This window comes from Myotis brandtii, unplaced genomic scaffold (genome assembly GCF_000412655.1).
Source record: "Myotis brandtii unplaced genomic scaffold, ASM41265v1 scaffold1423, whole genome shotgun sequence".
In the NCBI taxonomy this organism is placed as follows: Eukaryota; Metazoa; Chordata; class Mammalia; order Chiroptera; family Vespertilionidae; genus Myotis; species Myotis brandtii.
In genome coordinates, this window is record NW_005355087.1 from 169,689 (window position 1) to 182,814 (window position 13,126).

General features: G+C 37.1%; 1 protein-coding gene across 1 annotated transcript in view; it reads left to right on the forward strand.

Moving 5' to 3' along the window:
- SPATA16 (spermatogenesis associated 16) overlaps nucleotides 1-13,126 on the forward strand; it is a 207,757-nt gene that overhangs the window by 149,311 nt on the left and 45,320 nt on the right. Inside the window, 2 exon segments of the mRNA XM_005860868.1 lie at nucleotides 8,517-8,663; nucleotides 11,349-11,461. Of these exon segments, the coding sequence (XP_005860930.1) occupies nucleotides 8,517-8,663; nucleotides 11,349-11,461 (260 nt within the window).

Here is a 13,126-nt window from a genome sequence, read left to right on the forward strand (position 1 = left end):
TATATATATACACTAGAGGCCTGGTGCATGAAAAGTCATACACTCGGAGGGTCCCTCAGCCCGGCCTGCACCCTCTCGCAGTCCAGGAGCCTTCAGGGGATGTCCAATGGCCAACTTAGGCCCATTCCCCAGGGGCCTAAGCCACAGTCTGACCTCCCTCTGCAGGAGGCTACCCTGGCGGGCCAATCTGGGGACAGCAAATCACCCCACACCAAATCACCCCCCTGTGGTTGTCAGTGGCCTCTCTCTGCAGGAGGTGACTGGGCAGGCAATCAGGGGATGGTGCCAGCCCCCATCGCACAGCCGCTGGTCACAGCTGCCCCCCCACCCTATCGCCATCCCCTCCCTCTGCCCACTGACACGTGCCTTGGCTGGCCTGGTGCCACCTGCTCATTGGCCCTGTCCCCCACTGACTGGTCATTCCGCCGTTCAGTCGAATTGCATATTACACTTTCATTATATAGGATATACAGGTTGGGGCAAAAGTAGGTTTACAGTTATGAGAACATGAAACACAGAGTTTATTCTTGTATTATTATTTATTAATTACTAGAGGCCCAGTGCATGAATTCATGCACTGGTAGGGCCCCTCGGCTTGGCCTGCACACTTTCACAATCTGGGATCCCACAGGGGATGTCAGAAGCCCAGTGCACAGATTCCATCTGATCCCCGCAGGCCAGGCCAAAGGACCCCACCAGTGCACAAATCCGTGCACCAGGACTCTAGTGTGCATATAAGATCTTTGGTTAATCTCTTCCTGCCCTCCCCCCAACCCCCTTCCCTCTGAGATTCATCAGTCTGTTCCATGTTTCCATGCCTGTGCATTGAGTGCGCATCATAGCTAACAGTCAAATGGTCGAACGGTTGCTTAGGCTTTTATATATATATAGACTGCACAAATATTTGTGCAAGAGTAGGCCTTCCTTCCCCTGGCTGCCAGCACCGGCTTCCTTGCAGCACCAGGACCCAGGCTTCCCTCATCCTGCCACCAGCAGGCACCAGGACTCAGGCTGGCTTCCCTCTGGCCACCCACAGTCATCCAGGACCCAGGCTGACTTCCCCCAGGCTGCCCGCAGGCACCCAGGGTCTGGCTGGCTTCCCTCTGGCCCCGGCTTTGTCAGGAAGGACATCCAGAATGACGTCCGGTCTAATGAGCATATTACCCTTTTATTATTATAGATTGTATCACTTTCCATATGTGTAACTGCAAACCTACTTTTGCCTCACCCTGTATATATTCTTAAAATATATGTAGAATTGTCCTCCAGGTTTTCTAAGAATCATATAAATGCTATTTTCACTATTTGCATATGTCTGCAAGTTTCTTTTATTCAATATTAAACTTGTAAGATTAGTCCATGTTTATACAATATACTCTACTTCATTTATCTCCAGTGTTTGTGTGATCTACTTAAAATTTATATATGAAATCTAATATTATTAGTCATTTAAGTTGTTTCCAATATTTTGTTATTACAAACAAAAGTGGTATGAACATTTTTGTATGGTCTTCTTGTACACATGTTCAAGAAATTCTCTGAAGCATACACTAAGGAATAGAATTAATTTCTGAGTCATAAAGCATAAGCATCTTCAACTTGTTATACATTGCCAAATTGCTTATTAAAGTGGTTTTTTGTTTCACCATCCAAATACAAGTACAAGAGTGTCTATTGATATATATCATCATAAATCTAGTATGTCAGATTTTTTTAATTTTGCCAATCCATGAATGGGAAATGGTGTCACACATTTTTAAAAAGCAAATATTTCCCTGTCTATTAATCAAGTTGAATATGTTGTGTCACTCATTGACCCATTGTTATATTTCCCTAAATGGTATACAAAATTGTTCTCAAAATTTTGCAAATTTATAAAAATGGCATTTTTACTATTTATATATTTCTGTAAGTGACATGTTCATATCCTTTGGTCATTTTGTTTCTGAATAGTTTTATTATTGATTTTTTTGAGAATTTTATATCTTATTCCAATCAAAGGCATGTCTTCTCTATGTTGTCTTTTGATGAATTAAAGTTTAAATTTTAATGTTATTTTTTAAAATTTTAATGACATGCCTTTGTCTCATTTAAGAATACATCCCTACTCAAGTACATATACTCATTCATTCTTTTTTCTTGTTCTGTTATTATGGCTAGAACCACAACACAATGTTAAATAGAGGAAGTGATAGCAAGCATCCACATGTTGTTCCAGATTCTATAGCAAAAGCTTTTTAAAGTTTTACCATTTAATATAATATTTACTGCAGGTCTTTTAAAATATTATTTATCAGGTTAAGGAATTCACTATTTTGCTAGATGTTTTCGCACTGTTGATCCTCTCTATTGTATAATTGTTTGTTTGTTTTTTCTTATTTCCTTCCATTCTGTTCTTATATTTATTTTTTCCATTATTTCAAATTTTAGATACTTATTCTGTTTTCATCTAGTTTCCTTCATTGGATTCTGAGCACATTATTTTTAGTAAAGATAATACTCTTTGTAATACTTTAAGCAATAAAACAAAATTTAAAAAAAGAATGATTTTGGTTGCATCCCACAAATTTGGAAAAACAACAGTTTTACTATATTTTATCTTAAAAATATTTTCTAAGGAGACATATGTAAAACTTTCAACAATAAATATATATATATATATTTTTTCTAACCTCCAAAATGAAATTTTCTCTGAGCCATGGGCTTATTTACATATGTCATTCTTAATGCCTAAATTTTAGGAAATGTTTATTTATCTTTGTTACTGATTTTAACTTCATTTTATCATATTTTAAAACATAATCTAAATTATAATAATTCCTAAATTTTTTAAGGCTTGGCCTATTTGCCTAGTATATGGTTAACTTTCATTAATATTACACTGATGCTTGAGGATTTTTTACAGAGAGGAAGGGAGAGGGATAGAGAGTTAGAAACATCTATGAGAGAGAAACATCGACCAGCTGCCTCCTGCACACCCCCTACTGGGGATGTGCACGCAACCTAGGTACATGCCCTTGACCAGAATCGAACCTGGGACCTTTCAGTCTGCAGGCTGACGCTCTATCCACTGAGCCAAACTGGTTAGGGCAAGTATGTACTTTTAATATTGTTAAACTTTCCTTATGAATTGTATATTATCATTACATAATTATGCTCTTTGGTCTTAATGTCTTCTGTATTATAATATATTTGTCTGATATTAATATAAAAACACTAGTTTTATTCTGATTTCTGATATTTATTTTCACATCCTTTTACTTTCAAAATTTTGTGCCTTTTTATTTGATATTCTCTTAAGTTCATAACTGAACTTTTATTTATTTACTTATTTATTTAGTCAGTCTCTGTCTTTTCACAATTCCTGACTTGTTTAAGTTTTTCAGGCAGTACTAGCATATAAGTTCCTGAAACACAGGAATTTTTATCTGTTTTGTTCACTGATGTTTTCTATTATCTATATAGCTGTCTCATACATCAAATGCAAAAATCAAAATATGCTATCAATGTTTTTGAAATTAGAAACTTTTATTATTTGGCGGGGGGACAATAATAATAACTGGGTTGCAAAGTTGCTGCCTTTTGCTCTTTTCTTGCTGGTGTGAATTGGTGGGTAACTTCCAAGATGGAAGTATTGGCATAAAAAGGAGCATAAGATAAAACTCGAATGACTGGGAAAGAAGTAATGACAAAGTGTTGGCATTCTAAAGGCACTGCAGAAGCTAAACTCTGAAACTGATCAGTAAAAAGAAGTCATATAAAACTGACATGGCCCCAACTTACACTGAGAAATTGGGACCTTTAAAAATGAAATTTTGCTTTAACTCAAAATGTCAGAACATTTTGTTATGGACAAAGGGCAGAGAAGTGACATAGACACCAAAAAATGAAAAGGAAATGAAACTTAGAGAATGGTGATGCTAAAACGTTAAACAAATTTGCGTGTTTCTGAAAGAGTTCTAAAATCTCTATGACTTTTTTTTAATTGCTTTATAAAGTTCATTTACAATCTGCTGGATATGGTTATGATGAGGTGTCCAACAGAAAATACCAATAATAATGATGGCATCTATGTTTTGTACTTTACTTCTAGAGAGCTCAAATTTTACTTTATGGATTTTTAACTTCGTAACGAATAATGTTATCCTTCAAATATATAGATGAGTCTGCTGATCTACAATCAACATCTCATGTTTTTGCAGATGCTTTTCTGGTGTTACTGACCAGACATTCTCTATTAATGCAGTTTTCTTTTGTGGCAAAGAGTCTATATTTGCCAGAGAACAAGCTGCAGCAAGGATACAATCTGAATCTGAAACTAATTTTTCCATCCAGGCAAAGTTTCTCTGTTTATTTGAACATCTACTTCATTGAGTTATCTGTTACAGACTATTTTACCTCACTCACCCTTTTTAAGTTGAACAGAAATTACTTAAGGTTTCGGTAAAACGAAGAACAAAGACTGTGAGATATTTATTTCTAACTTTAGTAGCATAATAAACCATATCTCGGAAGCTCTGGACATTTCATTTATTTTGATTACTTAAAGTTATATTTTAATTTGGATTATTAAAACTTCAGGTTTTGGAAAAGTTTATTTTTAGATTCAATTCAAGTATTGATTAAACACCAAGTTCTTGGGGCATGAACATAATTTGGAGATGTGATCCTCAAGAAGATTAAAACTTGGGGAGATAAGATATAGCCCCATAAAACATTAGGAGAGCCACTCTAAACTATAGAGTCTATAGACAGTATAGATGTTCTTTAAGAGTTTAAAAGGCATAATGAAATATTCAGGAAACTCTTCATAGACAAGATGAGACTTCAATTATGTGCATCTAAAAGGATAATGGTCAATTTGAATACAGGCAAAATGGGGAGAAAATGTAGGTATTTCTGGGTAGAAAAGCACAAAAAAGAGCTCTGAAGCCAAATAAGCAAAAGCTGGTACAACTTAGTGAATCAACACAGCAGCTGATAAGGTTGATACTGGAGAAAACATGGGAACTGGGACTAGATGGTGAGATGCACAGTTGAGAGCCTTGAATACCATGAAGGAAGTCACTGGAGTTCCCAAGGATGAATGTGACGATGACAAAGGCAGTAGTCCAGAGCTACTCATTGGGGTTTGTGTGGAGATATATTGGCAGGAAATGATACAGGTGGCAAGGCAGTGAGGCTGGTTGTAATCCAGATGTTATGTGATCAGAAATTTGACCAGGATGGGCAATGATAATGCAACGAAAGGGGTTAATAGGACATGTATTGCAATGGTCATATTTAATTAGTTTTTTAGTCTCTCTAAATGTTAGGAAATAGAGGAAAGAAAAGTCAACAGTGGCTTCAAAATTTTAAGCCAGAATAATTGGGGTGAACACTGGCTATCCTTGTAGCATATTGGTAAAAAGTAGGGACGAGGGGTGCTGTGGTGATTTTAAAAATCACTTTTAAGGAATACATGTGCTCTGTTGGCATTTGGAAATGCTGTATTGGAATTTGGTGATAACTTTCAAATGACACTACAGCTTTGATCCCCAATCATTTGGTTAGAAGTACTAGCTAAAGCCACAGTCCAGAGAAATTTCCCCCGAGTGTATGTTTGAAGAACATATTCGTGAGCCAGAGACAGCGTGGCAGAGTCCTGAACGAGAAAGCAAGAGCAGAAAGGGAGAAACAGGAATCAGTATGTATGTATGTGCAGGAAAGAGGGGGAGACAGAGTCACATAAAAAGAGACAGAGAGAGACAAGGAGATGGAGACAGAGACAGGAGGCAGAGAGACAAAGACAGAGAAAGAAAGAGACCAGACTATCACTGAACTTTAAGAAGATGACTTTGAGGAGGAGGAACACAACAGTACAGAAGGTCAAAGAGCATGCATAACTTGGGGACCTGCTAATTGGTCAGTTTCAGCTGCCTGTGGTACAATAAAATATTTTAATGAAGGGCAAACTTTCATTAACTTCTTTTGCAGAGAGTTAGACATGTTTTATTTGGAAGAAAAAATTAAATATTATGTTTCTGTAAGAAATTTAATCTACATAATCTATCTTTGATATTCTTTTTTAAAGCATTAGCTTCCCTCATGGTAAAAATTTGGAACTGCATCATACCTGCAAATTGACTCTTTTAATAATAAATTTGGTCATAGTCACCTAAATTTCATCTCCAATGGTGATCAATTGTAAAGGAATGCATTAAAGGATTTATTTGTCCAAAGTTTCCTTCTTACATGACAGGAGCAAAGAAGATGTTTTTAATCAATTCAACTTTTCCTATCAAAGGACAACATAATCTGGTTAACTTTCATATCCATCAGAGGCACAGGGCTTTTCGGACGTAGGTAGAGGTTTATGAGCATAAAATTGAGAACAATTAGCACTCAAATTAATGTTACATGAGATTCAACATCTGGTAAGTGTTTCATCATTTTGGGTCATAGACCACCTGCTAGGCTAAATGTTCACACAACTGCAATTTACTCTGCATACAAATGGAACAAGAATGATAGTTTTAAAAATGTATTTTCTAAATTTAACAGAATGTATGTAGGGACTGCTCACATTTTAAAACTTCTACTAGAAATTAATTTTAATAATGTATTAAACACTCACAAGATGAAACATGGAGGGTCAAAATAAACAGAAAATACTAGTACTTCTATTTTTGTAAGCATATTTTATAATAAATTAGATATAATGCTCACATTTGTTTTGCTCATTATTTAATCGCTGCCACTATTAGCATTGGTCTCCTCTTTAGCCACCAAATATTTATGAATAAGAAGATGTCAACTCTCAAAGGCTTTATGTTATTTATATAACAGAGCCCTCAAACATCTGGATGTTTCTGACAATAGAGCTACACCAGAAAATGCCAAATCTTGAGATACTTCCTGCAAACCATTAAAAACACCAGTCCATGCACAATACACCCTAATCTATTCTGAACTTCAGGACTCTGGGACCTCCAAGATCACTTCAGTGTAGGCCGAAAAGTCTTGCAGATGTCGTGTCTCAGATGAATCCTTTCTGGTACCCTCAGGAGACTTCAGGATCTTAGGATCCAAAGACTTCAACAAGCTAGATGTACTCTGGGGGGTCAGAACAGCCATAAAGCCTATCCACACCCACTCAAGTACCCTGTGGACATCCAGAGTTACCCAGGAAGCAAAAGACCTCTCCATAGGACAACCTGAGACACCATCAACAGCATGCCCAGGAGTCCTGGGGCCTTCTAGGTTAGGGAGCAAAACCAGATGAAAGAGCAAGCCATAACCAGGGAACTGCTCTAATTTTATTGGCTTTAAATATTGGGCTTCTCAGTAAATTTTAGTTTTAACAAAGGGTTCTATAGCTAAAGAAGGGTGGGTGGGGAGGGTAAATAAAAACTCATGGTTTATTTACTCTGTCCATTTTTTAAAAAAATATATTGCAGATAAATAGTGAAGACTCTATTTGAACCATTACCCTTTGCATTCTTATTCAACATTAAAAATTGACCTTTAACGAAGTTTTAATCGCAGGACATTAGGAATTTCCCCCTTTCTGGCAGTGGTAAGTAGGGAGGACTCATTAACCTCTCTGCTCATCATCCTTTATTTGAGACGTTTTTTTGCAATAAACCAAAGCCTTATTACTCAGAATGGAAATGAATTAAGTGAATCTGTGTTCCAAGATTCTATGGCTAACATTTGTCCCTGTCCCAAGAGTAATCCGGAGCCAAGCAAGCCGTGAGCAGAGTGCAGCGGTTAGGTCTATGGTCTCTGGAGTCAGACTACCTGGTGTGAATCCTGCTTTGTCCACATACAGACTGTGCTCTTAGGCAAGTCACTTCTTGCGTACCTCAACTTCCTATTGGGGACAACATCACCAATTTTGTAAAGTTTTCAAGAGGATTTCAAAACACAATGCACACAGAATCCTTCAAACAAGGGAAGGTAGAATAAGTACTCAGTAAATATTAGCTTTTGTGGTCATTAAGAACTGAGTCTGTTTTAGAACCATTTTCATGACACTTGAATTATTTCCAAGTCTCATTACAAAAGTCAGTACATTTATCATTTTCAAATTTCCTTCTACAACTAGGCGGATGGTAACTAAATTAATTAGCTTTATATTTTAATTCTCACTTGGTAATTTCTCTTTTTCCTTTTATATAACATTACTTCCTTTCATCTCAAGCTATGAACAGAAAAATGAAATTCCCTTGAAAAGAGTCACAGAGGAAAATATTGAGGCTGCAAGTTGGTCCTAAAATTTCTACCAATTTGAATGTGGGGAAAGAGGAGCATTCGTATGCCTTGTGTATGTTTATGTTTTCAGAAAAAATATAAATAATGAAATATAATTTTGATATATCAGCTATTTGACCTTTTGATGCATGCTTTTACATTGTGTCTTTAATATTTGTACTTATTTTGTCCAAGTATACCTCCTGGAATCTAGGGAAAAAATACTCTGAAAACAATAACAATATAACAAAGTCATTAGTTCTCTTTCTGTTGTATTTCAGACCTTCAAGGACTCCACATGTTGCCTCAGACAGTTGACTGGTCATCTTTTTCTCTCCAACAATACCTCTTGACTCTTGGGTTCAAAAACAAAGAAGATGGGAAATTTTTGGAAAAAGTATCAAGTAGGAAGCTGCCAACATTTACAGGTAAATCACCTGGACTTACTATCTTTCAATAGTATTATAAGGCAGCAGTTGTACATTATTTAAGTCTTATTCATCACAAGGCCTAGCATACAGTAGGGCCTGGGACCCCAAAATGTGTGTTGGGTTAGAATTAACTCCTGCCAATCTTCTCTGCGGGTTAGTTAACAATACCTGGAATTCTGGTTCCAGGAAAGCTTCCACCAAGGCTGAACAATCCTAGAGTGCTTACCTTCCTCACTCAACCATCTCACCCAACCACACTATCATAGGGCACTCAACAAAGACACATTTTATCATCATCAATTAACAAATGTAAAGGAGGTAGAGGAAGACATAAACAGATGGAAGAACATACCGTGTTCATGGATTGGTAGAATCAACATCATTAAAATGTCCATACTGCCCAAAGCAATCTATAAATTCAATGCACTCCCCATTAAAATAACAACAGCATATTTCACAGACCTAGAACGAACTCTCCAAAAATTCATCTGGAATTAAAAAAGACCCCAAATAGCTGCAGCAATCCTGAGAAAGAAGAACAAAGTAGGTGGGATCTCAATACCAAATATCAAGCTGTATTACAAAACCACTGTTCTCAAAACAGCCTGGTACTGGCACAAGAACAAACATATAGGTCAATGGAATAGAATAGAGAACCCAGAAATCGACCCAAACCACTATGCTCAATTAATATTTGATAAAGGAGGCATGACCATACAATGGAGTCATGACAGCCTCTTTAATAAATGGTGTTGGGAAAATTGGACAGATACATGCAAAAAAATGAAACTAGAGCACCAACTTACACCATACACAAAAATAAACTCAAAATAGATAAAGGACTTAAACATAAGACGGGAAACCATAAAAGTATTAGAGGAATCCACAGGCAGCAAAATCTCAGACATATGCCGTAGCAATTTCTTCACTGATACTGCTCCTAGGGCAATGAAAACTAAAGAGAAAATAAACAAATGGGACTACATCAAAATAAAAAGCTTATGCACAGCAAAAGAAACCATCAACAAAACAACAAGAAAACCCACTGCGTGGGAAAACATATTTGCCAACGTCATATCTGATAAGGGCCTAATCTCCAAAATTTATAGGGAACTCATACAACTTAACAAAAAGAAGATAAACAATCCAATCAAAAAATGGGCAAAGGACCTAAATAGACACCTTTCAAAAGAGGACATTCAGAAAGCCAAGAGACATATGAAAACATGCTCAAAGTCACTAATCATCCGAGAGATGCAAATCAAAACAACAATGAGGTACCATCTCACACCTGTCAGAATGGCTATCATCAACAAATCAACAAACGACAAGTGCTGGAGAGGATGTGGAGAAAAAGGAACACTCGTGCACTGCTGGTGGGAATGCAGACTGGTGCAGCCACTATGGAAGACAGTATGGAGTTTCCTCAAAAAACAAAACATGGAACTCCCATTTGACCCTGTGATCCCACTTCTAGGAATATATCCCAAGAAACCAGAAACACCAATCAGAAAGGATATATGCACCCATATGTTCATAGCAGTGGTAAGGAGTTCTTACCATTTGCAACAGCATGGATGGAACTGGAGAGCATTATGCTAAGTGAAATAAGCCAGTCAGAGAAAGATAAATATCACATGATCTCACTCATTTATGGAATATAATGAACAACAAACTGATGAACAAAAACAGATCCAGAGAAAGAGAAGCATCGATCAGACCTTCAAACCTTAGAGGAAAGGTAGGGGAGGTTGGGGGTAAGGGGAAGAGATCAACCAAAGGACTTATATGCAAGCATATAGGCCTAACCAATGGACACAGACACCAAGGGGGTGAGGGTATGAGTGTGGGGGGGAGGTGGAAGTAATGTGGGGATGAGGACACATATGTAATAACTTAATAAAGAAATTTTTTAAAAAGTTAAAAAAATTAACAAATGTAGAACACAATTATACAACAGAATTGTTTTATGAAATGAAAAATACAGCCAGTGATAACTTTAAATCACTTTAATTACCTGCTATTATATTAATATTTGTTCCACTCTTTTCTTAGGTAATTAACCAAGAGCTTAGATCTCTTGAAGAGTATTATAGTTAAATGGTGTTCAGTAATTCTAGTTGAAACTTTCAAAAATATCAAGAAAATATTCACAGGGAGTCGAGTTCTCAAACTTGTGGGATGAATTCATGACCAGGTTGAATTTATTCTTTCAGCTCTACCCACATAATTAAGGATTTGTGTTTTTTTTGGCACTGTATCCTCTGAGGCTTATCTCAACCCTGAGCTACATTCAAAGTCAATGGGATCTGCACACTTGAATAATACCTGGGAGGAACAAGACAAGAATCAGACACATTTATGACAACATTTTTTCACAATTCAGGCAAAGCATACTCAGCAGAGAGAGGTGAATTGTTATAGGCTGTCTCTTAGATCTCTCAATCAGGACCACAACAAAATGACTAAATGATAGTCTCTAAAGGGCAATGTCTCCTCTGCCTCTCTCCTCATAGATCTTTCATTGTTATGCATATGGTGTAGGGATAGGACTGGTTTCTATACTAAAGATTTCATATCTATTAGCATTGAGATATCTGTTTATAGCTTGCTAAAGAAAGCATTTTGTAATGGAAGTCTGGGGGAAAAAATAGTATAAAAGTTTATTGTTACAATTTTTAGAATATAAAACTCCCTTCGGTCTGCTTACCAGAGAAGACACAGTGAGACAGATGGAGACAATGGGGAAGCGAATCTTGCCAATACTGGATTTTATTAGAAGCACCCAATTGAATGTAGGTATATGAGTTTTTTATATTTTTCCAATGTACAATATTAAACAATTCTAGAATTATGGAAAGCTTATGCTGCAAATAGTGCAAGTATTGAGGGATTTTAGAAACGTTCACAGTAAATCTTATTTGCAAAACAAACCTAAGTTTAGCTAATGATTTTATTCCTTTTATCTTTAAAAATATTTTACAATGCTATGCTTTGCAATTTCAAACATTTAGTAGGTAGTGTCTCTTTAAAGAGCCCTTTCTTGTGCCTTCCTGATATCAACTTTAAGGTTGCAGTGAATTTCTCATTTCAACTCAATAACAAAATTTTAGCAAAAACAATATTTTCCCTATTTCACATATTGGGCTATTGCATATAACCATCTTGTTACCTACCCAGAATTCAGCTGGCACCACCACCCCACAGTAATAAACTCAGCTTTACTCAATATTGCCAATTGCTTTTTTGTATACCTTTGTATATCTAATTCCTTTCTCTGCTCCAAGAAAAGTATGCCCTTTCTACTTTTCAGCCTTAACAAAACAAGCCCTAAATTATGCTGTGGTAATTTACAAAATATAAGGTTTAAAAGGAACTTCTCATTAATAGCTTGTAAAGGCAGATCCCTCTTTTTTAATATAGTCCTCCCCCTCTAGCCATGGTTTAGCTCTGATCAACCATGATCAAAAAATATTAAATGGAACATTCCGGAAATAAACAATTCATAAGTTTTAAATTGCACATTGTTCTGAGAACCTCACTCTCATCACATAGGCATTGTATCATCTCATGCCATTACAAAATGCATGAGTACAATACTATAAGATATTTTAAGAGAGAAAGACCACATTCACATAATTTTTATTACCATACTAGTGGCCTAGTGCATGGATTCGTGCACATTGAAAGGAAAATAATTAAAAGAAATATTTTAATATTGCTATTTGCCCTTCCTCTGTAATGGAAGTGTCAGAGCCGCAGCTAGTCGCCATCGGCAGGGAGAACAGTGGGGTGATCAGGCTCCTGCTCACACACACCTTGGCCTGGGGCTGCCTGCTCACCTGCTCCACCATCCCACTGCGGTCCTGCTCTCGTTGGGGCCCATCGGGGCCAGCAGCACCTCCACTGCCACCCGCTGCCAGTACCATGTAGCTGATGCCTGCCATGTTCCGCGCTGCCCCCTGGTGGTCAGTGCTTGTCATAACCAGTGTTTGAACTCCTGGTCAACAGCCTGCCCGAGGGGACAATTTGCATATTAAGCTTTTATGATATAGGATGTTGTTATAATTGCTCTATTTTATTGGTAGTAATTGTTATTAATCTCTACTGTGCCTAATTCATAAATTAAACCTTACCATAGGTATGTATGTATATATCTACACTAATAAAAGAGAAACATGGTAATTGGCGTATGACCCCTACCCTTTTCATTGGCTAATCAGTGAGTATATGCAAATTAACTGTCAGCCAAGATGGCGGCCGGCAGCCAGGCACTGAAGCGAGCAGGGAGGCTTTCTTGCTGCAGACTCCAACATTCCCCGCCTAACTTGCCAGCCTCTCAGTTGCAACTCTAAGCAACTATATACTATGTTGCAAATAAGAAGCTAAACAAAACCCCAGAAAAGGGCTTCCATTCAGCCGGGCTCGGACCGCAACATTGTATCTATGTTTTCAGCAGC